Source organism: Rosa rugosa, chromosome 3 (genome assembly GCF_958449725.1).
Source record: "Rosa rugosa chromosome 3, drRosRugo1.1, whole genome shotgun sequence".
NCBI lineage: Eukaryota > Viridiplantae > Streptophyta > Magnoliopsida > Rosales > Rosaceae > Rosa > Rosa rugosa.
In genome coordinates this window covers 28,055,109-28,082,799 of record NC_084822.1, presented here as the reverse complement: position 1 = coordinate 28,082,799, position 27,691 = coordinate 28,055,109, and the positions used below count along the sequence as shown (strand labels likewise).

The window sequence follows — 27,691 nt, the reverse complement described above, 5'->3', positions numbered from 1 at the left end:
CAATTGAGGTGGGATCGGGTGAGCAACATATTATCTCTCCAGCTGTGCTAAGGGGCTGTAGTTTGAAGACTAAACGGGCTGCAAGAGATTTGCAGGTTCCCGGAGAGGCAGAGGCCAGAGTAATTAGGCAGGCAATTGAGGGAAACATATCTGCTGGTGCCCGGAGAGGCAGAGGCCAGTTGGGAAATCGAAGATCGATGGGTGTCCGGGATTCGGTGAGAGATACCGCTCGGTAAGCAAAGCTGGGATTGAGGCTTCCGGTACTGTGAGGGACCGCTCGGTAAGCAAATCAGGGATTGAAGCTGCCGGTACCGTGAGAGGGACCGCTCGGTAAGCAAAGCTGGGATTGAAGATGCTGGTACTGTGAGAGGAGAAGATGTTAAGCTGTCGGTGTCTGAGAGATACACTGCCGGGATGTGTCGCCAAGACAATAAAGTTCCGGTTACCTAAGCAAAGGTGCTGCCGGGAGGAGCTGCTAGGTTGACTGCCGGTGACAGTTACCGGGAAGCGAGGACACTGCCGGTGCTCAGCCAGGACGTGGGTGACTGACCCTTGATGATGGAATGTACGAGAGCGAGACCATGTTGAGCTAGTAGGCCTAAGCGTGACCAAGTCGCACCAGCGAGATGTTTGACTCTACTGGACTAGGTTGATTGCTGATGGTGTTTGGGAAGGAGCTGCTGCAAATGGGATGCTCGGAAGAGATATGCAGATGGCTGCTCAGGTTCTGTAAAAAAAAAAATTTGCTTTAGAACCCCGGACGTGTCTGATTTCCGCAGAGTAGTGGGTGAAGGGGGCCAGCAGGTGCCCGGAGAGATATGCAGGTGGCTGCTCAGGTTCTGCCAATCAACTTCCCGGGTGTTTAGAGCAATTGTCTGAGTACCAAACCTTTACTTGTGGTAAGATGATCATGATCCCGGAGAAGAAATCAAAGAGGTCTCGGAAGTGTATAAGTACCCAGTGCCGGAAATATGGCTCCTTGGCTGAGGTCGTGTTCGAAACTACTCGGAGCTGGAGAAGCAAGAGGAGCTACTGGGTTGGTTACCGAAAGGATGTAGATGAGGTGCTGTTGCTGCCGGGCGAGTTCGCTGGCGGCAAATTTTTCTGCCGGGATGAGTTGGGATGTGTAGTGGATACTGGGCGGTATGTTGACCAAGGAGAGGTCACTATGCGTGATGCATGCATGGACGAGAGAGTTGCTTGATAGGCTGATGGGCGGTACCCATACGTGACTTGCTCACGGTGCGGGGTATCCTGCGCGTGCCTGCTAACTTGAGTACCCGCTGGCTCATGAAAGTCCCGGATGAGTGCGAGGCTTGGGAGTGGAGGGGGTCCTTCATGTACCCATGTACCCGATGACTTGTTGTACCCGTACATGACCCTTGCTCAAGGTCGGAGGCTCATACCTAAATATAGGACCCTCCTTCTAGCGCCAATGTTTCTACTGAAGAATACGGTAACTAAGAAGCATGATGGGGAGAGAGAGAGAGAGACGACACCGCATATATAGTGGTTCACCTTGCCCTTGAGGCAAGGCTACGTCCACTTAGATATTTTACTATGAATGAGGTCAAGTGACCTTTGTAGTGATACAAATGTGGGGATCATGGATCCATCCTCCTCTAAGAAAGGGAGGACTTCCCTTTATAGCTAAAGGAAGTCCCACTCTATTCTATATTTTCAATGTGGGATACAATACACATATTGCTTCTCTTGAAGCCTCTTGGAGAGCATGGGAGGGTGGCCTCCCTACGAGGTACCGACCGACCTCCACCATAGCGAGGTAGCTCGGGTGTCGGACTACCGGATGCATGTCGTAGGGGGGACTAGCCATGTCGCGGGGCCCGCCTAAGAGGTCGCTGCTTATGCTTGGCGGTATGTGATATAGGTGGTATGTACAGCGAGTAACCGCGCATTGATTCTCAACTTTGAATTCATGCAATCAATACAGTCTCGACAGTTACGGCTAAGATTGTATCTTTTTCTTTATTCAGTCATGTATCATTCACTATAAAAAGTACCATAGGCATCTTTATTAGAGGTGCTAGACCAAACGCTCGACGCAATTACACAAATTTTCATCAGTACATTTCAACAACAGTTATCAATTTTTACGTGTTTATCTTATCGTTTTCTTTACCGGTATTTATCTTTCCTGCACTTTAAATTGTTGTTCTTTACATTCATGCAATTTATCTTTTCGATTATTACTTTGCTGCACTTTATTTCCCGCAGTTTACATTCTTGTTGTTTATCTTTATTTGTTGCACTTTTACATTCCTGTTGTTGTTTATTTGGCGTTATTTACATTCTTGCACTCAATAAGAAAATCACCAAAAATAGACATCACCAGAACCTTTGGATCTAGTAAATGAGTTTTCTAGCATTCATGAGTTTATTTGTTCGTACCCGTATTGAATCAAGGCATCAGGGTAACATTTTATACTTTGATTTTGTTTTTACTGTGACTGGTGAGTATCTGCATCCCATAGATTTATCAATTGTCACTTGCACTTTCACGTTCACTCACCGAGTTGCACAGCACGAACATTCCGGCTAGGTAAGGCCGATCTGTGCTAATGTCCTTGCATTCATGGCAAAGAGAACCCCGCAACAGAGATTGATCCTTCTTCGGCCCACAATCAACTGGTCAGAAGTCAGATCGGTGCAAGATCTACAAACAGAACAAAACCTCGAACAAAACCTCGCTTAGCCTCCCGACTGCCAATTGGCACTCCCGCGCACACGTTACCAATCCAAAAGGACAAGTGTAACCCAAAGAATCCCTCGACCCAGTGACATGTGGCCGAGATGATTTTTGAGTGAATATGGAGAAAAATGTATTGTGGCCTAATTGTTAATAAAGTTTTTTTTTTTGAAAGGAATAAAGTTTTTAATACACTTAAAAGATATTTTGAATGCTATTTTTGAATCCTTATATCATTGGTCAAGCCATAAAACTGCTTAGGTTACTCTCTCTGAGAGGTAGGTGGAGGTCGTGGCCTCCTGGCGGCGGTTATGAAAATTGGGCTGGAGGAGATGGGTTTTCCCTCTCATCTGGTCACCAGGAGATTGAAGGCGACGGGGTTTTTCGTTGTTGGCGTCTCAAAAACTTTGTTTCTTGTTCTTTTGTTCGGGGTCGGGTGCCTTGGCAGTAGCGATGGTGATCCTGGGTCGCGCGAGGTAGCGACACTGGGATGTGTTCCTGGGCAACCTGGATCAGTGATGGTTCCGGGGTCTCGTTGCTTGGTGCTGACTAAGCAGGACGATCTGGTGGCCAGTGGTGGACGGGTTGCGGACTGGAGTTCCGGGCGGTGGCATGGGGTGGGATCTCAACTTCTGTTGATGGCGGCCGCGGATTGCGACGTCAACCTGGCTTGGGGTTGTGGCGACGATGACCTCTTGCTAAAGGGACAATATGGTGTTCTTGGACTGGGGTTGGCTGCGGCTTGGTGCGGCGAAGGATGCGGCGGGCAGCAGGGTCAGATCTTCTTGACCGGCGTCGTTGAAGGGAGGTGGACTAGTGGTTGGCGGCTGTTGGATGGGGTGCCCAAGTGGTTGGGTGGCCTCACCAATTCTATTGGGCCTCTATCTACTAGGGTTTCGTGTTTGGGTCTGGGCCTATTTCTTTGAGCTTGAATTTTATTTATCTTTTACTATTTTTATGTTGTAAGGACTCTCTTTCCTATGGGGAAGGAGTTCATAGGATCTCTCTGAGAATATGTCGCCAAGAATGTCCGTAGCATCTGTGCCCCTTTGATTCTCATGGGTGCTTTAGGGCAGTTTTGGCTGGGCGTCATGATCTTTAAAAAGGTTGAATTACTTAGGTAGTGACTATTTTGACAGTCCCACAGGGATGAGTGATTATGTTGTAATTTCGCTGATCAATGGAATGAGTTGACAATATTCTCTAAAAAAAAAAAAAAAAAAAGATTTGAATAGATAAATATTACAAATGGTCACTGAGTTTTAACTTGTTCAACACTAACTTTTCAAAAATATCACTTAATCACTCACATTCAACTTTATTTTACATTTAATTTACTGTCGTTAGATCTTCCTTTAAGAACTGTTAAAATTGAGGGTATATTTGTCTAAACAACGAATATTACGTTTTCAACTTTTTTGACGTCGAATAATACGTTTTCAACTTTTGTAAAAAAAAAAATGATAGATATATTATTTTTTCAATTAAAGTTCAATTTTATTTCAAAAAAAAATTTCCTTTTTTTTTTTAGTAGAAATTATCAGAAAACTACAAAAAAGTTTTGATAAAACAACATCTAACAAATTAAGAATTAGAAAAAAAGGAAATTTTTCAAGAACTTAATTAGTTTTTCTTTAATTTTCTTTAGCTTTCTAATAATTTCTTATAAAATGCGTTTTTTTTTTAATTTAAACTTTAATTGGAAAACAAAAAAAAATATCATTTATTATTTTCTTCTTAAAAAAAAAATCTTTTATGTTGAAAATGTATTATTTAGTATTTAGACCAATACACCCTTAACTTTAACGGCTTCTAACGGGATATTTAACGATAGCGAGTTAAGTGTTAGATAATGTTGAATGTGAGTGAGTTAAGTGATATTTTTAAAAGTCAGTGAGGTTTGTTGTGCAGGTCAAAACTCAATTATCATTAGTGATTTTTTGCCTTTTCTATAATTAACTTTATGGTTCGTCGACAATAAGCTTTTTGATCATTCAAAAAATTATTATGAATGACATTAGCTTTTTTTTCTTTTTCTTTTTAGAATGATAGTAACATTTCTGTAATTTTGTTTGTCAACCTATTTGGTGAATGTCAGGCTTCTTGATTGATAATAATTATTTTTCCAACAAATGACAATAACTTTTATGAAGAATAACAATAGCTTTTGTTTATTCAGAAATATTTTTTTTATTCGTCGGTAGTAACCATTGGTATGACAATAGTTGTTTGGATGTAGTGGTACTTACTTAAATAATGAAAATAAAAATACAGTGGTATTTTTGTAAATTTGAGAAGTATTAACATACCATACCCTTATCAGTGTTGAGGAATGTTTCGTACCATAACTATTGCTCCCTCATATTATAAGCATGTAATTTAATACTCTAAATCACTCATTCTTTAGATACATAAACAGATGAATCCTATAAAAAATTCAGTCAAATCATAAAACATTTAACCATTTGATTAGGACCATGTTTGTTCCAATTTCATCTGACGGACTACAGTTGTTTACATAATTTCAATAACCAAATGATTATGAATTTGGCTAGTTTTCTGTAGACATCACTCTTGCATAGAAATCTAAAGAATGAAAGGTTAAAATCGTTGAATTAAGTTGTATGCTAGTGAAAAATAATAAAAATTATGAAATTTCAAATTTGAGTAGGTCCTCTCTAGAACATACATCTCTATATATATGCATGCAATGTAATGATGTATCGACTAGTCAAACTCCAGCTATATTCATTGTCATTTTACTACAGAAATAGCCATATAGCCACGTACATCTTTTTCGATCGTCACCTAAATTGCCTTAAAAAAAGAAGAAGATCAAAACTTAATATTTTTCATCTTCTAAAATAGGCCACTAGATTCTCGATCAATCTTAAACCCAAATTAAGTCGACTGCAACATCATGAGAAGAGTGATAATATTTTCTAATAGGTGAAGAAGGCCAGATGGTTCTCAGAAAGATGGAGCTTGTCGTTTGTTTTGAGTAGGACTTGCATAAAAATCATTTTGAATTTGTTTTTGTTATCGTTTTTTTTGAGTTGAAGGAGGTTAGGCTTTTATTGGACGTCGAGTAAAACTCAGTGTACAAGCTGCTCAGCAGCAATTACATTGTGAAGAAAAGGAGGAATAGAAGAAAGCAAGAAATCTTGTTCAGTAGCAGAAGCATGAGCAGCCAAAAGGTGTGCTGCAACGTTAGCCTCCCTTCGTACATGAAGGATCCTTGAACACGGAATAAGTTCCATGTCGTCAGCAATATCATCATACACTCTTCCTAGTAAAGAAGTGTTCCGATCCCTTCGAGACAGATTCTGCTGCAGGACCAAACAATCTGTTTCAAAAATAATGGGCTGCATATTGTTTTCCAAAACAAAATCCACTGCTGCCTTACAAGCTAATAGTTCAACATGCTCCGCAGATTGCACATGAGTAACGATCATACCAGCTGCTTGGATGAAGCTGCCTTCAGAATCACGGATTAGGAATCCCACAGCTGCTTTCCCAGTATGAAAAGCCCCATCAAAGTTCAATTTCAACCAACTTGGGGGAGGAGGTTGCCAACGAAGAACTCTCCTTATATGAGTACCACTCTGCAGTTTGGAATTATGGAAAACATAACTACTCAGTCGCGTAGAACAGAGGATTGCAACATCTATGGCCGAAGCTACTCTCTTCTCCCAGACACGAGCGTTTCTTTCTTTCCAGATACCCCATAGAAAAAATAGAAGTTGAGCAAATACATTACTTGTAAGCTTCTCAGAGCAAAAATGTATCCAGTCCAACGCTTCCATTTGATCCGAAGTAACCTCTAAACAACACCTCCTTATGCCATCATTAGTTCTAAGCACCGCCCTAGAGAAAGGACAATTACGACATAAATGGATAATCGTTTCTGGTTCAGAATTACACAAAACACACACCTGAGAATCCAATACCACATTTTTAGCAGCTAGGCGGTCCATTGTAGGCAAAATGTTATGACAAATCTTCCATGCGGTCACTTTAGCTGAGCTTGGCATTTTGGCATGCCAAATCTTTTTCCAAACCCGTTGATTAGCCACCACCGCAGGAGATAACTGTGAAGATGTCCTGGTAAAGGCAGAACGATAAGCAGATTTAACCGTGAACATACCTTGCTTTTCCAATTGCCATGTTAACCTATCCTCATGGTTTCGACTACTCAAAGGGATTGAAAGAATAGCCTCAGCATCCTCAGGAAGAAAGACAGTCCAGATCTTATTTTCATTCCAAGAGTTTGGAGTAGTAATAAGCTCCTTCACTAAAGTGGGACATTCAGCTCGCCATAATATGCCTTGTGGTCTAAAAGTAGGAAGATTAGGAATCCATGCATCATTCCAGACTGAAACCTTGTGACCATCACCAATCTGCCAAAGAGAACCTGACTGAATAAAATCCCTCGTGGCAAAAATGCTCCACCACGAATAGGAAGGAGAAGCATGAACTGAAGCATTCCCAAAACGTGCTATCAGGGAAATAACGAGCCTTGTACAATCGTGCTACCAAAGAAGTAGGATTAGAAACCACCCTCCAAGCTTGCTTGGCTAACATCGACATGTTAAATTCTGAGAGACTCCTAAACCCCAAACCGCCTACTTCTTTAGGATGACAGAGATCGTCCCACTTTTTCCAATGAATTTTTCTTTTATCTGTTGTGCTACCCCACCAAAATCTAGCACACAACTGCTCAAGATCCTCACAAAAATTCTTCGTGAGTTGAAAAACACTCATAGCATAATTAGGAAGAGCTTGGGCAACTACCCTGATCAAAATGTCCTTACCTGCTCCACTAAGCAGCTTGCCTTGCCAATGCTTCATTTTCTCTGCAAGTCGCTCCTTGATATACTCAAAAGTAGCAGTTTTCTTCCGACCCACATATGTTGGCAGACCCAGATAACGCTCATGAGACTCCACTATCTCCACTCCTAATAAATTCGCCACTGTTTCTTGGTCAGAAACACCCACATTCTTGCTAAACACCACGGAGCTCTTATGAAAATTCACAACCTGCCCAGATGCTCTACCATAAGTCTCAATCACATCTTTTATCTGAAAACACGCGGCAGAAGAGGCCTGGGCATAAAGCATACTATCATCCGCAAACAGTAGGTGATTAACATGAGGGGCACCTGGACATATTGCAATACCAGGTAGTAGCCCAAGTCGCTGTTTCTGTTGAAGCAAAGCCGAGAAACCTTCAGCCCCAAGCAGGAACAAATATGGTGATAATGGATCCCCCTGTCTCAATCCACGGGATGGAATAACATACCCTCTAGGCTTACCTCGAACTAGGAAAGAATATCGGACCGAACACACACACTGCATTACAACATCGATCCAACCTTGAGCAAAACCAAAACGGACCAAAACTTTGCGTAAAAACGACCATTCCATTTTGTCATAAGCCTTACTAAGATCCAACTTGAGAGCCATATAGCCATCGGGGCCCTCTCTCTTATTATGAACATAGTGAGCAACTTCATTGGCTACCAAAGTGTTATCTGTGATTAACCTGCCAGGGACAAATGCACTCTGAAAACGAGAGATAATGTCAGGCAAGAAAACTTTCAACCTATTGGCTATGACCTTCGAACATAGTTTGTAAATAACATTGCAGAGGGCAATAGGTCGCAGATCACTCATCGTTTCAGGCTGCTGCACCTTAGGGATTAAGCATATATGGGTAAAGTTTATCTGTTTCAACATAGACCCCGTGTGCAGGAAACTTTGAACAGCCATAGTAACATCTTTACCAATTGATTCCCAATAATGCTGAAAGAAAAGAGGGGGCATCCCATCAGGGCCCGGCGACTTAGTCGGATACATCTGAAAGAGAGCAATTCTTACCTCCTCCTCCGTATACAACTCACAGAGTTTCTGGTTCATCTCTGGAGTAACACAAGGTTGAAGGGCTGCCAATGTAAGTTCAATTGCTTCACTATCTAGAGGAGTCGCAGTAAACATATTGGAGAAATAAGAGGTAACAACCCCCTCCACTCCACTATCATCCTCCTGCCATACGCCATTAGCATCAAACAAGCCAAGTATGGAGTTTTTCCGTTTCCTATTGGCCGCCCTCCTATGAAAGAAACCCGAGTTGCGATCCCCTTCCTGCAACCAAGTTATCTTAGCCCTTTGCTTCCAAAAGGCTTCTTCCTGTGCTAGAAGACCTTGCAAAGAAGTCATCAGTGAGGACTTCTCTTCATTGACCGCGTCAGAAACAGTTGCCCCCATTAGACTTTCTAATTTGCCTCTCACTTCTAACATCTGCTGCTGTCTCCACTTAAAAGTATTACGCTGCCACTTCTCCAGAGCAAGCCTAGTACACATAATCTTCCTCGTTAAGGCATACATGGGTACCCCTTCAAAAGTAGTCTGCCATTTAGAGATCACCAGAGGATCACACTCTTCATGCTGTAACCAGAAAGATTCAAATTTGAAACGATGCCTTCTAGGTCTCAACGGAAGTGGAACAATGCTAGCTTGTAACAGGATAGGAATATGGTCCGAGTCGCTCGGAGCTAAGTGTCGCACCCTAGAGAAACCGAAAATATCACTCCAAGAAGTAGTAGCGACAGCTCTGTCCAGTCTCAGTTGTGTTTCAGAATTCCACCAGGTTGTCTGATTCCCTTGGAAGCCTAGATCAACCAGTTCGCCATACCCCAAAGCCTCTCTAAAACCTCTCATCTGACGCTCCGGACGAATAGGGCCACTAACCTTTTCTCCATTGTTCAAGATTTCGTTGAAGTCCCCGATGATCACCCACGGGAGAGAATCCAGATCACACAAATCCCTAAGGAGTTGCCAAGATAAATCACGTTCACAAGTCCGCGCATAGCCATAAAACCCAGTAAGCCTCCAGCGCGGTTCCCCTGGCCCTGCACTGACCTCCATGTCGATATGATGAGACGAAACTGTCCGGATCTGGACATTCAAGTCTTCCGTCCAGAACATCCCCAATCCCCCTGCTTGGCCTTCACTCAAAACCTCTTTGGAATGAGCAAACCCTAACTCTCGATGAAGCTTTTCAAAGTCTAACAATAGACTTATCTTTGTTTCACACAAAAACACGATCTGAGGCCTGTTTTGTGCAATCAGATCACGTAAGGCTCTGGTTGTTGTCGTATTGCAGATGCCTCTGCAGTTCCAACTGAGAACATCCACGTTCATGGTGGAAGATGGTAGTCTCCCTGGAGGAGAAGAAAACCCTAGACGGAAGCGGCTAGGTTAGAATGCATATTACTTTCCTGTGTTCTAAGATGATTGCTCATTTGATTCATGTGTTTCTTGTTTTTGTTATCGTTTGCTTGCTGTGCATTGTTTAATTAGTTATATGCCAATTACGAATATCCCTTATTGTTTATGTTTAGAACAAATGAAAATTATTCTATGCACAAATGGTTCAGTGAGTAATTGAATGGAAATTATTCTATGCACCGACGGTGCAAATGACCCAACACTTATAAGATGATCTTAACCCTTGATATTTATAATTAATATTTTTATTAATAACCTAAGAGTGTATTTAATATAATCTAACCATCTATTTATGTTGGTGCAAGTGCACGTCGGTGCACTGAATCCTCCCCCGTAATTGAAAGAATGGGATTTTATAATTAATGTTTGTCTTGTGATGATCAAGTACTCGATTCTGGATGGCCAGAAACATGACAAGTAGCTTAAAGAAAGGGACTTGTGAATTATGATCTCGGTTTGTCAAAGCACGAGCATGTGATGAGAGTCAACTTGAGCTTAACAGCTTTGGAATATTTCTTCTTTCGGTTTTTTTTTTTTTTTGAGATTCGATCATTCTTGTTGTTTCCTCTTGATTAATAATAATAATGCAATGATGTGTTGTCCAAACTCAAAAAAATTAAGGTGCCCTATACGTGGTTCTAGCTAGCGTTTGCTTCCCATCTCTGTCGGTAGCAAGGTCATACTTTCCCGATCGAGTTTATCAGGTTGTTAGAATTATTGTACATTTAGATTAGAGCATTTTCGTAAAAACCCACATAAAAAAAAGTGAAGAGTCATCATTCTTTTTAAAGAATGAAATTACACACGAATGCCGAGATTTTTTCCTTTACAACTTCATACTCATTCCACCTTAGGTCGTTAGGGTGGGAGGAATAGTAGAATACCGATATATTGTATATGTGAGACTGTTTACCGTTTGAGCACAATAAGTGATATCAGAGTGTAGACAACGTCTAAAATTTGTGTTTCGTATGGTCAAAGTTTAGGTGGTTGTCTTTTGGCAGTCCCGCTACCCTTTTAAACCCCCTACAACATTACTCCAGCCAATGTGGACCTTCTTGGCCTGTTGGGAGAGGAAACATGTCTGTAATTTCAGTCGCATCCGAATCATGACTCTTAAGTAGAGTTGGTAAATATCTCAAATCCAAATCATGACTCTTAAGCCTTAAGCAGCTTATAGATAATAACAAGAACGCGTTCTCACCTTTTAAAATGTCATTAATTGCAAGAGTACCTTTATGTCCAAAAAGCTATTGACTGGTGATTACACCCCTGAACAAGCTACTAACTTCAACCCAAAAGCTAATGACTGCACCAAAAGCAATTAACCCAATCCAAATGCCAACTCTAAAAATCACTGACCCTAAACAAAAAAACTGTTCTGCACCCAAAAACTATTGAGCCCAAAAAAAGCTAGTGACCCATTCAATAATACATTTTACGGCAAAACCCAAACCTGTACGATGCTAGTCATTCATGCTTTCAATGGCCTGGGTATTTATCTTAGCACGCAAGGTCCTATATTTGATGAAATTAGATAGTTGAAGAGGAATTTTGAAAAAGTGTCAAGGAAGAAAGCACTGTAACCGAGCAGCTCATGCAATAGCTCAAGAAGATCTGAGAGAGTGGAATACCAAATTTGGGAAGGAAGTTGGTCTTCCATGGCTCGAAAAAGTTGTAATTGATGATAGTTTTTGTTGATGTTGAGCATCTTCAACGGTGATAGTTATCTTCATCGTTAAAAGTAGCTGAAATTGAAATATAACTAGTTATTTTTTGAGTTTTGCTCAAATAGAATACATAAATCTCAAGTTAAATTTAAATTTTAGTTAAACTAGGTTTTTAAGCCAAAGTTAAATTTAGCTTTTGTTTAGCTAGTTTTTTGGAGACCAAACTTAGCTTAAAATTAGTTAGATTTCAATTTTTTTTTTTAAATAAATATTCTATTGGAGATGCCTTAAGGAGTGTGATACTATTTTGTACTTGCTTTGATCAAGAAATTTTTTTAGCGAAGCTGCAATTACTCCTAAATTTGATTGTAGCATTGCTTATTAATAAAATTTTTGTTTTGGTCTATATATATATACAGTCCGGCTACACTAAAGACGTCCTTACCTAGCCTTAGGTACGGATTTCCGGTTTTCACTCACTTTCCGATCACATTTTCACATTTTAACCGTTCAGTTTTTAGGTCATATACATTAGGACCTAAAAACTGAACGGTTAAGATGTGAAAATGTGATCGGAAAGTGGGTGAAAACACCAAATCCGTACCTAAACCTTAGGTAAGGACATCCTTACCTGAGAAAAATCCTATATATATATATATATATAATAGAAAAAAGTATGGAGTGCCAAGTAGGCGAGGATGACAAAAGAGATCGGCAAGTAGAGCTGGGCCTTTTAGCACGGAAACCCGATCCGGGCCCTGAAATTTTTTTTACAAAACGGTCCGGTCCCGGGCCCAGTAATTTCAAATATGTTTCTTTAATACATTTGAAGAAAGGATATGTTTCTTTAATATTATTTAAGTATTTGTCTTCTCTCCAGTCTCCACACGTCAAATCTCCTTCAGATTCTCTTCCTCTTTTCTTCCTTTTCCTCTTCCCTTACTTCTTCCTCTTCCCCTTCAGTTCTAAAGAAGCCTAATCTATCGAGACCACACAATCCAAGTCCAATTTTCCTATGGTTAAAAAAAAGTCCAATTTTCCAAGAACCAAAATAAAGGAAGAGTTGTCCTGATGCTTTGCTTTTCTTAAGGTAAAGGTAGATCTTTGGGTTTTTTGTTTTCTGGGTTTTTTGAATTTGGGTGATGGAATTTATCTGGGTTTTATGTGTATGAATGGTTGTGTGGTGGGTTTTGATTGAGTTTGGATCTTGGACAACGTGGATGAGGTCTTGATTCTAATATGGATCAGTTTTTGATTCTGATATGGATGGTTGTGTGGTGGGTTTGCAACTTGCTGGGCCGGAACAGTCTTTGAAGTGATGGCCAAGAACAAGTATACTCTGAGCCACAATTGGGGTCAATTTCAGAGACCTCGACCTCAAGGGTGATGGTCTTTCTAGTTAGGGTTCTTACGAAGATCCTACATGATTGGCATATTGAAATTGATCTGGGAAGCAAAGAGAAACGATTGAGAAATTGTGATGATTAAAATTGAGTGTACTTACATAAGCATTTGCCAAGCATAATTAGCTATAATGAGCCACGCTCATGCTACCGCCAGCGGTACCATCTCCCTCCAATGGAGTGACCTACGAAAACACAACCAAGCAGGCTACCACCTTAGCCCCGGCTCACCCTCAAATCACCGCTGACGCGCCGCGCCAAGATAGCATCAGAAGCTCCAAAAGTGGGAACTGAAGCATATCAGTCCCACATCGAAAACATGGAAGAGGTCAGCCTCTTCCCCACCTATAAAAGGTTCTCTCCTCTCTCCTCATTAATTACGCATTTACTACTTACCTACTGTTATTCTATCAACACAAATACATTGACTAACTTACGCATCAGAGAATAGAAGACCGCCCAGCGCAGTCTCCCTCTGACGCCCTTTGTATTTCACTTGACAGGTAGCGGAAGTATCCATTATATCACAAGTAGCGGTCCGCCCATCGGATCAGCGTTAACCAAGATTTAGCCACCGCTAAATCTTAGACATTAACATTGGCGCCATATGTGGGAATCCTTGAACAAAAGGCCATCCCACCACAACAATTACCATGACTAACGGTAGCGGGGGAAACGCCGAGGAGCAAGCTGACCAATCCGCCAACCCCCACCCAACCAACCCCGCGACTAACGTTAACCCAGCGGTTAACATTAACCGTACACTATTCAACACTCCGGTCAACCCTAGCGTGGAACCCCAAGGCTCATCCCAGGTCCCGCTGACCCAAACTGCAGCGGAGACCCGACCAGGCAGCAGTCGCCCACCAGGCCAGGACCTCGCCGCTCTATATGAACTGGCATTGGCGGACCTTCACAAGGCAAACAGGGAGCGCGAACAGGAGCGCAGAGAAAAGGCCGAGGCCTAAAAGCAGGTGGCTACGCTGATGTCAAGATTCGACGAACTAAAGAAGGCGCTGGAGGCAAACGCTTACCCAGCGCAGAGAGAGCAATCACGGAGCACCGGACGCAGTCGACCCAATACCGGCGGATTGGTACCCGTACCAATCATACAGATGCAGGTACCGCTGAACCCACCAGAACTATTGAAGATGGGCCCACCCCCCTGCCCCGACTAATGTTGGAGCAAGAAGCGGAGTCACAGCCGCATACCAACCGCTCGGCAGCTAGGGCTAGAACTGAAGGTAATCCACCTGTCCCCAGGCGGGAACTGGTCCAGCGGAATCTCCATGCGAGACCCGCTGGCGACGCAACCGCCCTAATCCGAGAAAGGATGCAACATTTAGAACAAAGGCTAATCCAGGCGAAGGCAGGCGCCCCATCGCCAATCCCAAATCCGCACTTTGTGTCTAGGCCAGGGCCATTCACCGCCAGGATCCTGCAGGTTGTCAGACCAGCACATGCAAAGACACCAAAGATGTCACATTACAGCGGCATGACTGACCCCTTCGTCCATTTGGACACCTTCAAAAAAATCACTAACAATAAGGGATTTGATGACGCCACCCTCTACCACTTGTTCAGCGAAACGTTAGATAGTGAGGCAATGAGCTGGTTCTTTGAATGCTCGCCAGGATCCATCGACTCATTCCATGCACTGTCAAACGCTTTCCTTTCTCGGTTCATCTTGTTAGCCGCCGGACATCACAACACAACTCAACTGTTCAACGTCAAGCAGGGCGCAAAGGAAACATTGAAAGCATCTGTCACCTGGTGGCCAGCGGCAGCATCTCACTGCCGCGATCTTGATAAGACAATGGCATTGGCAGCTTTCAAACAAGGACTCCTAAAGGGACCATTTCTCTATCATCTCAATTACAACCATCCAAATGCTGCATATGACCATGTCATCAGCGAAGCCGTCATCCATGCACAGGCAGAATTCATCACATATGGAGAAACCCCACCATCACCGCCAACACCAGCAAAGTCCACTCAGCCCTCCTCCAGCCATCAGGAGACCGCTAACAAAACCTCTGCTACACCGCCAACTGATAGGAAGAGAGAGTGGAAACAGGGCAACTATCAGAGCAAGCGGCAGAAGGACTAGCATCATCACATGGGCAACCGCTCATCCCATGGGGATAACCGTAACAAACAGACGGAGTCCTCCCAGCGGTACGCAGTGTTTACAATCCTCACAGCCTCGTATGAAGAGATATACGACCAGTGCAAAGACCAGATCCCACTGCCACCCCCGAGAAAGTACCCAAGGGTGGGAAAACCGAGAAACACGGGTAAGTGGTGTAAATACCACGAGGACAGCGGTCACAACACCAACAACTGCAACGCTCTCAAAACGACAATTGAGACTTTGTATCGTGATGGTAAGTTGGAACAATTCAAGGTGCATTAGCCACCACCTGTGGTCGCCAACATCGAGCCCATGCGCCACATCAACACCATCGACGGCGGTGCTCCAATCACCAACATGTCTCACAGGGCAAGAAAGCGCTATGCACGCGCTAACCAGCCCAAGGAAATTTTCAACATTCGTTACGAGAGATCCTCTAAACTCCCAAAATCTGGTTGGGAACCCATCACCTTCTCAGAGGAGGAGGAGCGCGGTGTGCATATGCCCCACGACGATCCATTCTTGATCGACGCCATTCTCGATAAATGGTCCTTCGGAAGGGTCCTTGTTGACAGCGGATCCGTTGTCAATGTCATCTTCAATGGCTGCTACAACCAACTCTTGTGGAACAGAAAATTACTCCAAGATCATGAGCCGCTGCTCAGCTTCTCGGGTGACGTCACTCAACCACTCGGTTCTGACTACATGCGGCTAGTTATCGGCGCTAGTCCATGCACAGCGGAGATACATACGGAGTTCATCGTTGTCGACTGCTTCAGTTCATATAATGCCATCATCGGTCGACCGGCGCTCAACAAGCTAAAGTGCATCATAGCCGGCTACATGCTTCTCATGAAGTTCCCTATGCCCAACGGGATAGGCTGTGTCAAAGGAAGTCAACAGCTGGCACGAGAGTGCTATTCAACAACTGTGGCCCGGTCGACGTGCCGCTATGAGATCCTAACGGTAGGAAACCATGCACCGTCGGCAAATATTTTTTAAGATCCTAGGGATGACGAGGAGAAGTATGTCAAAAAGGAGCCTGTCAACCCAGAAACATCCTTGAAGGTTATCAGCATCTTCGACGAACACCCTGAGTGGACAGTCCGCATCGGCGCTCAGCTAAGCCCAGAGATAGCGGTAGAACTCACTTAGTTTCTACATGAGAACGCCGCCGTCTTCGCATGGTCCTACGCTGATATGCCGGGCATCTCCCCTGAGATCATCACGCACAAATTGAGTATCAAACCATCCTTCTATCCGGTCAAGAAGCGGCGAAGGGCCTTCGACGAATAGAGATATCGTGCAATAGGGGAATAGGTCACCAAGCTTCAAGGCATTGCATTCATCCGCCAAGTCAGTTACCCTCAATGGATTTCCAACCTAGTCATGGTCAAGAAACCTAGCGGAAAGTGGCGGATATGTGTAGACTTCAAATGTCTTAACAAGGCATGTCCCAAGGATAGCTTCCCACTACCCCGCATTAATCAACTGGTCGATGCAACCGCTGGACATGAGCTGCTCAGCATGATGGACGCCTTCTCCGGCTATAATCAGATCAAGATGCACCCCGGCGACCAAGAGTGCACCACCTTCACAACCGACAAGGGCCTATATTGTTATGTCATGCCTGTCGGTTTGAAGAACGCCAGGGCAACGTACCAACTGCTAATGAACGCCATGTTCGCGGAACACCTCGGCAAAATAATAGAGGTATACGTGGACGACATGTTAGTCAAAATCCTAAAAGCCAGCGGACACGTGGCAAACCTCTGCATCATATTTGTCATTGTCTTGGCCTATGGCATGTGCCTCAACCCAAAAAAATGTTTCTTTGGCGTCACCGCTAGCAAATTTCTGGGCTACATCGTCAGTGAACGGGGCATAGAGGCTAACCCTGACAAGGTGCAAGCCATCCTCAACATGAAGGCCCCGGAATGGAAGGTGCACGTTCAGAGCCTCTAAGGAAAACTAACCGCCCTTTCTCAATTCATCTCCAGACTCACCGACAGATGTCTCCCATTTTTCAAAGTGCTGAAAAGGACCCACAAGAAAGTAATTGACTGGACCCCAGACTGTGAGGTGGCATTCCAAAGCTTGAAGGAATACTTAGCGGAAGTCCCACTTCTTCCATCCCTGTACAGGGTGAGGTACTGTACATCTACCTAGCTAGCAGTATCCCTATTCGCGTTAAGCTGCGCCATTATGCGACGAGAGGGCTAGGAAGAGCTCCCAGTATTCTACGCCGGCAGAGGCATGAACGGGGCGGAGACAAGATATACCCCCCTGGAGCAGCTCGCTCTCGCACTCATTGTCGTCGCTAGACGCCTGCGCCAGTACTTTCAAGCCCACACAATTCATGTCTTAACAAATCAACCGTTGAGGCAGGTGATGCAGAATTCTGAGCACTCCGGGCGCCTCAGCAAGTGGGCCATCGAGGTCAGCGAGTTCGATATTGACTACAAGCCAAGGACCGCCATGAAAGGCCAGGCGGTGGCAGATTTCATCGTTGAGCTCACTGAGCGTCAAGATGAACCCTACCTAGCTAGGGGCAGAAGAGGCCAACACAGAAATAGTAACCGCTGAGGAACCAGCCCCTCAGCAGCAGTCAGATTGGGACCTCCATGTGGACGGCTCCGCCTGCGCCAAGGCTTGCGGCGCTGGAGTTATCTTAACAGGACCAGGGGGACTAAACGTGGAATACGCATTAAAGTTCAATTTCAAAGCCTTAAACAATATGGCGGAGTATGAAGCGCCCATTGCCGGCCTACTCCTCGCCATCAACTCGGGGGCTGACAGAGTCAACATATTCAGCGACTCCCAGCTAGTCGTTAACCAAGTCAACGACAGTTTCCAGGCCAAGGACCAACAGTTGGCGGCATACTTGGGATACGTCAAGAAGCTTCTCAAAAAATTCAAATTTCACTCCATCACACAGATCCCTAGGGAAAAGAATGCCAAGGCTGATTCACTGGCAAGTCTAGCAACCGCCCAACCACACCAAAGTCCAGCGGACACAAGGGTGGAGTGCCTTGACAAGCCAAGCATCACAAAAACCCTAGCGGAGATTTTCAACATTGAGGTCAATCCCAGCTGGATGGACGAAATTATCGAGTACAAGCTCAATGGAACGCTGCCAGCAGACAAGGTTGAAGCACGATAAGTTAAGCGGAGGGAAACCTGCTATAACATCCAGAATGGCAAGCTTTACCGCCAGGTGTTCACCCACCCCAACCTCCGATGTCTGACCCCAGAGGAGGGAAAAATCGTTCTTGCAATGATACACGCCGGAGAATGTGGAAATCACTCGGGCACCAGATCTCTGGTCAATCGCACAATGCGACAGGGCTACTTCTGGCCCACGCTCGGCGACGATGCCAGAAGGGTGTCAAGGTCTTGCCACAAATGTCAACAATATGCTGACCTCCCCCATGCCCCGGCGGAACCTCTGTCAATCATCATTGGCCCATGGATCTACTCCACATAGGGATTGGATTTGCTTGGCAAATTTCCAACCGCCAAGGGCCAGTTCAAATACATCATTGTCGCGATTGACTACAACAGCAAATGGATAGAGGCAGGACCGCTGACGGCAATAACTACCGCCATGGTAACTCACTTCCTCTGGAAGAACACATCTATTGCCACTACGGCGTCCCCCACACAATCATCACAGACAACGTCACACAGTTCAATAACAAGGAGCTCATATCTTTCACCGCTAACTTGGGCACCAAGATGAGTTTTGCATCTATCACTCACCCCAAAACCAACAGTCAAGTCGAAGCAGCAAACAAGATAATGAAGAAGCTGCTAAAAAAGAAACTCGACGACGCCAAGGGTTTATGGGCGGAGAAGCTCCCGGAAGTTCTATGGGCCATCAGGACTACCCCAACTTCCACCATCGGTGAAACACCATTTTGTATGATGTTCGGAATTGAGGCCGTCCTACCTATTGAGGTCACCCAACCTACCGCTAGGGTCGAGGGCTACTGCTCCGAGACCACCGGCGGGGGGTCAACCTCAACAAGGACCTCTTCGAGGAGAAACGCCACAAGGCCCATTTGCACAACTTGCAAAACAAGCAACGGGTATCGCGTTTCTACAACGCCAGAGTCAAAGCCCGGAACCTCCAACTGGGGGACTGGGTAATGAAGGAAGTTATTCCACCCCCAACGGCACTCCGCCCAACTTGGGAAGGACCATACAAAATAGTGGAAGTCGTTAGCCCCGGCACCTTCTACTTAATGGACAAGGATGGCGTCACAACAACCCACCCTTGGAATACCGAACACCTTCGGTATTATTACAAATAGTCATCTCGCTACCCAAGAACATCTTGACTTAGCTAAATTTTTGTTCAATATTTAGCTAAGGGAAGCTACCCAACGGGTACAACCCCGTTTTTGTAAACGCTAATCTCTCAGCTATCAATGAAACGAGGAATTATTCAAACCATTGTCACCAAGTCCAGCACAAAAGTTAACTGGCAACGCCAACAACATGCGGCGGACCAGTCCGCTACATCGTGCACTTGGAACAATTTTAATTCCTTTAATGTTTCATTGATTAACAAAAAGCCTAAGTCAAAACTCTAGCGGTATTTTAACATTCAAAAAACACAATGCCACACTTGGCAAAAAGTTCAAAAGCAAATAACAGTACTTTATATATCTAGGGTCGGGACTCCCCGCCCCAAAATATTGTCAGGTTACAAAAAAAAAAAGCCCTAGCGGCATTGCAAAAGTATCACAAATGACCCAGACCCCACGATGATCTTCAAGGATTGTTGGGAGCAGCGGAAGCATCCTCACCATCCGGCGGCGGCTGTTGCCCTGCCAGGCGGCTGGTCTGATCAGACCCACGAGCGGTAGGGCTCGGCGTCACCATGGTACCATCCTCTCAGGTGTGGGCAGCCATGAAATCAGCACGCGACACCTCAGACTGGGTAGGCACTGGAGTCCGCTGAGAGTCGTTCGCCGGACCATGGTCGCTCTCGCCACTACCAGAGCGCACACCCTCAAGCTGACCAGCGGTAGGACCACCCGCTGACACGAGAGGCTGACTCGACGTGCTAGCAGACTGAGACGCTTTGACCCAGTCTATGGCGCCTTTCTTGTTCAACAAGTCCAAATTGGCAGCGGCACCGGCCTTCGCCGCCTCCATCAGAGCCTGCTTATACTCCAGGGACTGCTTGAACAAATCCACGGCGGCCGCCTCTGCGCGGCTCCTCTCGACCTCCAGCCGGGCAACCTCGCCCTCTAACCTCTTCACCTCCGCAGACTGAGCGGCAGACTCCCGCTGGAGGATATCCGCCCGCTTAACCTTGGCCGCCAACTTCTCCTGCAGCAGGGCTATGTCTTGCTCCAGGTTGGACACATGTTTGTTCCGCTCGAGGTCCTGCTCAATGGCAACGTTCAGCTTTCCGCGGGCATCCAGCGCGTCACACTCTGCCTTGGACAACCGTCGCTCAACATCCTCCTGCTTATCCTTGGCTTCCACCAACTCCCTCTGGAGACCTTTGATCTCCTCCCTCAGCTTCCGCTCAACCCGAGGCTGGGTTGACGCCGCCAGGAACAGCTCATGCAGCCCAATGGATAGGTGCCGGAATGCCGAGCTGAACGGCGATTGTTGAACAGTAGTGGAACGCCAAACCCTAGCTGCTCGCAGAGATGAAACAGAAATTCCCGCTCGGGATTAGTCAGAAACTCCGCATAGGTAGTCTAGATCGCCCTGCGGCACCTCCCCAGCCACAGCCACAGTCACCGACTGCGAAGCTTTCTTGGCCTTCTTCTGATGGCGGGCCCCGATAGTCTCCGCATCAGCGGCCTCATCTTCCTCATCGGTGTCATTCTGCCGCCGCTTCCTCTGAAGAACCGCCCTTGTAGCACCAGCGACGACAGGCCTAGATTTTGCATGCGGCTCCAACCCCGCAATAGAAACTGGTTCTTTCGTGGGCACCACCCTCTCCTTTTGAGGCCCACGCCGATTGGCAGGCGCCCTCTCCTTCGGCTGCACAGGAGCGGCAGGGGCCTTGCTCCCTCCAGCGGCCCCTTGCCAGTCACCACCCTCGACCGACACAATGTTCTGGCCAGCGAGAGCGAGATGTGAGTGATGAGGCATTGGCATCACCACCGAAGTCTGTGACTCACTCACCGCCAGAGTTTGTGGGTTGACGACGGTTTGCTGGGCTGCCAGTCCAGCGGTACACATGCCCTCTAGGAACTTCTGAATTTCTGCGCGGTCCATGGCCTTGTCGAACTCGTCACGGCTTGCTTTGTTACCCGGCGGTGTATCTAAACAAGGACAATGATAGTCAGCCTCGGACAAATTGGGCAAAGGCACAAGTCAGCGAGAGTTACTTACCAAGGGCGCGCGTCAACTATAGGTCGACCAACAGCTCCCAACCAGTGAGCAGGCGGAGGTGGAGAAGATTGCGGTTCTGCCAACAACCTTTATGTAGATACCTCTACTAGCAAGGCTAGTTTGCTATCTCACCAAGCATAATTAACACCCTCTTTGGGACACCCACAAGCCATGGTGAGGCCCAACCGCTACTTGCATCTTGTAGCCCTATGTTCAAGCTACGCTACGGTATCCGGAAGTCGCAAATCCGTCGCCGGGAAGCCACCTTTCCGGCCTTGACAAGTTGCCTCCACAATATGGTTTTCTAGACTAGAATAGTGATTTCTACATCCCACATCTAAGAAAATGTGGAGGAGATGGCTTCCTTCACCTATAAAAGGAACTCTCCTCCCACTTAGAAAGACATTCCATTACACACTTTGTAATCCACTTGGGTCGCAAGGCCCAAACACACATAGTTAAACATTCAAGTGGACGTAGTTTCCCGCTAAGGTGGGAAACGAACCACTATACATCTTGTGTCGCTCTCTCTCGGTCACTAACGTTAACATTGGCGCCGTCTGTGGGAAGCCAACACAAAGGCTTCGTCACTTACTATTGAGTTAAGTCATCTTAGCCGAGCTCAAAATAATTTCTTTCTTTGAGTTATATAATTGATATTCTTAGCGGCAACTTGTGCCATCTACCAAGTCAACCCTTGGTCAACGCCCAACTCTCTTTCTGGCCAACTCCGGTCAACGCCAGCTCAGAGTGGTCAACGCCAACTTCAAAAAAAAAAAAAAAAAAATTTGCAGGTGCCAAGTACTCTGGACACCCAGAGATCTCCTCTAGACACCCAGCCCACCTTCAATCATCAACCTCCGCTGACCACAACCAACGGTTAATCCTCCGCCGGCAATCCTAGACCAACCCTCCGGCGGACCAACCAAAGGCCACCGCTAGCAAGCAGCGTGTCGACATCACAAACGAACTCCGCTAGCTGAGTTCTGCTCCGTCGAACTCCTCCTCCGCCAAAACCTCCGCTGAGCTCCGATCTTCGCCCAACTTCATCTTCGCTGAACAGCTCCGCCAAGTCCTCTGGACGCACCAGGGAGTCCAGCGGTGACGTAGACCGCTAGCAATACCCAGCGGTAGTCTTCCACCAGCGACCCCTACAACTAGCGTTCAAAATGCCGACAACAAAGTTCCGTTAAGCCCCACCAGTGGGCAGTTTCTTCCGCTGAACTCCAGGCACCGCCGAACTCGGAGCCGCCGCTGAGCTCTAGGTTTGCTGCGCTCCGAAGCTCCGCTGACCAGCAAAGCCTTCGCTGAACTCTTCCGCTAGCCTACCTCCGCCGGAACACCAGCTGCCATCCGCTAGCAAGCCGACCCTCAGCAGGGCATCGAACCTCCGTTGAGTTCCAAAACTCCGCTGAACTCCGAGCCCCCACCTTTGTGCTGTCGTGCAAAGCTCCGCCGAACTCCAACAATTTGTCCAGCTCTGCCTCGTCTTGTCGCACCGCCAAGATATGGTTCACATGGATTGTGCACCACTCTACGCACCGCCAACAAGAACTGCAGTTCCGCTCCTCCTTGTCGCACCGCCAACAAATACCATCGCTGGCCACAGCCACGCTCCGCCAATCGGCAACGGCCTCCGCTGAGAAACTCATCCGCTAGCAAGGCTCCGATGAGCAACTCCACAGCAGAACCATCTATGCCAAAGCTCCGCTGGCCCAAAATCTCCGCCAGACACATCCGACGGCAAAAGCACCTCCATTCATGGCTTCCAGCTTTAGCTTTCGATTTTTCTCTCCCTTCACAACAGTCAACAAGCTAAGTCCACTGATGCTCTACTCTTCTCCTACCTATATTGATAAGCATGCATTGGAATTATGATTGCACACCACGTGCTCATGTGTGAAACAACATGATTAGTTTACTGCCACCCATTAGCTCTTACACTATCTGCTCATTGTGATATACATATATCATGGGCACCACATGCATATTTCTGTCCTACACATAATAAATTGTGAGTACACCATGACCCACACCATACTAGACATCATGATATGCTACCATGGGAAACATAATTAGGTGGCACGCGGCCTTGATTTCTCTTAGCTCAAGTGCATACATCAACTTTATCTATGTGGCAAAACTGAGCATCAACTTTATTTGACTAAACTATGTCATAAATATACATGTACACTTGCCTAAACTATCTAGGCCATATCATGGGCACCGACAACCTACCTGTATAGCTACACATTATATTTGCTCGTCCCCCAGCAAAGTTTCGTGTACACATTTAATCGGCACTTGGCTCGTTTGCCTCCATGATCGATGCATATATTCAAATCATCTGTATATATATGCAAAGTATACATGTAAAATACCACCTTGCTTATACACTTTGCTTCAAATCTTATCAAAGTATATACATAAGCTATTAGTGTTGATTTTACGTACCCATGTACTAATCACCTATTTTTATTTCAAAGAGGCATAATCACCGATCACATCTTCAATTAGCGAAATCATCACCCTTCTACTAAGGTGCTTCGCCGGAACAATGGAGCGTCATGCTTGGACAACTCCAACATGATTTGGGTACTTACATCAATTTCAACTCCCACTCGCTCCAAATCGGTATAAGATAAGTACCTATATCTTATCTTTTACGCTCTTGCAATTAGAGCTATTACCATGCCAATGCCATGCTTTTACTACTTTAAGCATGCCTACAAATATATCACACTTGATCTATCTTTACATGCTTCCATAACTTTTAAGCATGCCTACAACATTTCGTAGATTCGGCAACACTTTCTAGGTCTCACGTGCTAGATATGCCATGCTTCACATACCGATCTCAAACGATCTCTAAGCATGCCTACAAAAATACAAAATGTTATTAGCATCCACACTACAAGTACATGCTGCACATGCCATGCTTCTATTTAATTGCAAAATTAAATAAATATGGGACACTCAACCAAAATATTATTACTCGCTCTATTTGTTTGTCATGTTTCATACAAGTACAAACTTTACGAGTCTATGGTCACCGCCAAGCGGTAAGGCAACGCCTCATAATGACAATGACCGCTACGCGGCATTGCAGTCAAGTTTCTCCTTCGAGAAATAGTAAAGGGACTAGTTAACACAGCCCACGGCAGCCATTGATCCGGCAGTTAACCCCGACGCTTGGGTACCAAAGATTGGGCTCGCTTCCCAACACCCTCTGCTCCGTGCAGCTCCCCCTCAACAAACAATTTACCGACCATCCGGAGGTCCGTCGTGGCTGGGGAGTGGGGGACTCCCTGGAGGGCCTAGCAGGGGCCCACCCGAAAGGGCAAAAGCGTCTGCTCCAACCAATTTTAGATGGACGACGCACTCGCACTAATTATGCTTGATATACGGCACAAAGCTACGCTTTGGTATCAACCCGCAAGAACACCCTCCTTGACTGGGGACTTCGGGGACTTATACATACAGCCCAGCATAATTAGCAACGGCCACGCTCATGCCTCAGGACGTCACCATCGAGCTACCCGTTAAACCTCATGGCAACACCGAGCTCCGGGCTCGTGCCTCACCAGTACCGCCAGGCTTTCGCGCTCGTGCCTCAGCGGCACCGCCTGCTTTCGCCCTCGTGCCTCAGCGGCACCGCCTGCTTTCGCTCTCGTGCCTCAGCGGCACCGCCGAGCTTTCGCGCTCGTGCCTCAGCGGCACCGCCTGCTTTCGCTCTCGTGCCTCAGCGGCACCGCCGAGCTTTCGCTCTCGTGCCTCAGCGGCACCCCTGAGCCTAAACCCTAAACTCCTTCGCGGCACCCCGAGCTTCCGCACTCACGCCTTCGCGGCACCCCCGAGCTTCCGCTTAGGCCTTCGCGGCAACCCCGAGCTTCCGGTCAGGCCTTCCCGGCAACCCTTGAACTCCCGCTCATGCCTTCCCGGCAACCCACGAGTTCCCGCTCATGCCTTCCCAGGCAACCCACGAGCTTCCCGCTCATGCCTTCCCGGCAACCCCGAGTTTTCCTCTCACAAGCTTTCCGCTCATGCCTTCCCGGCAACCCTTGAGCTTCCCGCTCATGCCTTCCCAGGCAACCCACGAGTTCCCGCTCATGCCTTCCCAGGCAACCCACGAGCTTCCCACTCATGCCTTCCAGGCAACCCCGAGTTTTCCGCTCACAAGCTTTCCTCTCATGCCTTCCCGGCAGTCCTCGAGCTTTACACTAATGTCTACTCGACACACCACACGTTAATGGAACATTGAATTCTTCTACCATTTGTCACTTGCGACAAATTGAATTCTTTTCGCGTTCCATTAATACGAGCGAAAACCAAACAGACACAACCGTACGCGCGGTCATCGTTCATGAGTTACAAGCGCTCATGCAACTTACATCTCACGAGCGTAACCCCGTCAAACTCGACCTCGTTCGTCCCCTTGCACGCGTCACACATTTATCATATGCAATCCATATGCTCACACGACCATGTATCACGCACCTCATACATTCGTATACGCCAACGCATATCAATGCAACTCACATTTGTTGCCCAATGCAACGAGCATTCTACATATGCCTTTTTTTTTTTTTTTGTCTTTGTTGTGCAGGTTAACGAGTCCCTTCTTGCTTACGGAGTTCGGGGACTTTTAGGGGCTCCGTACCGCCTGGTTACTTATGCTTGGTGACATCATGTGTATAACTCCCCAACCAAGAAGCTCCTCTTACTTGGGGACTTCGGGGACTTGTAGATACCTCAACTAGCAAGGCTAGTTTGCTATCTCACCAAGCATAATTAACACCCTCTTTGGGACACCCACAAGCCATGGTGAGGCCCAACCGCTACTTGCATCTTGTAGCCCTATGTTCAAGCTACGCTACGGTATCTGGAAGTCGCAAATCCGTCGCCGGGAAGCCACCTTTCCGGCCTTGCCAAGTTGCCTCCACAATATGGTTTTCTAGACTAGAATAGTGATTTCTACATCCCACATCTAAGAAAATGTGGAGGAGATGGCTTCCTTCACCTATAAAAGGAACTCTCCTCCCACTTAGAAAGACATTCCATTACACACTTTGTAATCCACTTGGGCCGCAAGGCCCAAACACACATGTAGTTTCCCGCTAAGGCGGGAAACGAACCACTATACATCTTGTGTCGCTCTCTCTCTCTCTCTCTAAAGCTAACTAGAGACCCCTCGGTCACTAACGTTAACACTTTAATCCTTGCCACGCGGCACTGTTCCTCGCGCGATAGGTTGAAGCGCAAGCTCGCTGCACACAGACAAGCAATGATTAAAAAAAAAAAAACCGCCAGGTTTGGTCAGCGGAGACTGGCGACAACCTCAAATTGGTTGGAACTCCGACTTAATCCTAAACATCAGATCCCCTTCATTTACTCCCACGTCATACTCCCACCCGGTAGTCGCAACGCAGAAGGTAGCCCGCTAGGGGGACATGGAATCCTTCAAATTTTCGATCAACTTAGGCACCCCCTGGCGGCGAGAAAGATTCACCTGACTGCTGCATCCTTAGCGCCGCACATAGACCAACTCATAAAAGTGAAGTACCTCCACTACGGTTGGCCCTTCACAGCCAGAGAGACGCCAGAACGAGTTCAGCGCCATCAGCAACCGCCACATATTAGGGCAAATTTGCCCAAAGGCAAGATCAAACTCACACACTAGGATCTGGAGGTTGGGGAGTAGCGGAAAGGTGACAACTTGGCGGAAGATGGCCTCATGAACGGCAGCGTACCCCGTTGGCAGAATAGAAGCCCTCTCATCAGCGGTTGGCGAACGCAACTTCACCACGCGAGGAAGGCGAAACACCCGCTTCAGACGGTTGACGGCGGCCGCAGTCATCGGCCCTCCCGCTTCGTCAACTGTGGTACCGTCACGTAGAACCCAAGCTGACTTTACATCTTCCCCGCCAGCCTCTCCCCCCTTAGCAGAACTGCTAGCGGCGCTGTTACTGGCTAGCCTCTCCTCACGACGATTGCCGGCGGCGGTCTCCTCCCTTGCCCTAGAACTCTCGGGGCGCCCGGCATGACCCGTTGCGACTTCCCAGGGTATGGTTTGTAGCGGCTCGATATCTAGCGGATCGGACAGTGAGGTTCCTACATGGGC

General features: G+C 46.5%; 1 protein-coding gene across 1 annotated transcript; it reads right to left on the bottom strand.

Moving 5' to 3' along the window:
- Positions 1 to 5,802: 5,802 nt before the first annotated feature.
- LOC133737505 (uncharacterized) lies at positions 5,803 to 9,910 on the bottom strand. Its single transcript, XM_062165042.1, has 2 exons — positions 7,522 to 9,910; positions 5,803 to 7,184 (listed from the first exon to the last, which is right to left on the bottom strand). Exons 1-2 carry the CDS (start codon positions 9,908 to 9,910, stop codon positions 5,803 to 5,805), a joined length of 3,771 nt encoding a protein of 1,256 aa, XP_062021026.1.
- Between the last annotated feature and the right edge of the window lie 17,781 nt (positions 9,911 to 27,691).

Coding starts and splice junctions, on each gene's coding strand:
- LOC133737505 (XM_062165042.1), bottom strand. CDS start 9,910: ATGAACGTGGATGTTCTCAGTTGGAACTGCAGAGGCATCTGCAATACG. Junction 7,185..7,521: donor CAAGCTGCTTAGTGGAGCAG/GTAAGGACATTT, acceptor GGAATGCTTCAG/TTCATGCTTCTCCTTCCTAT.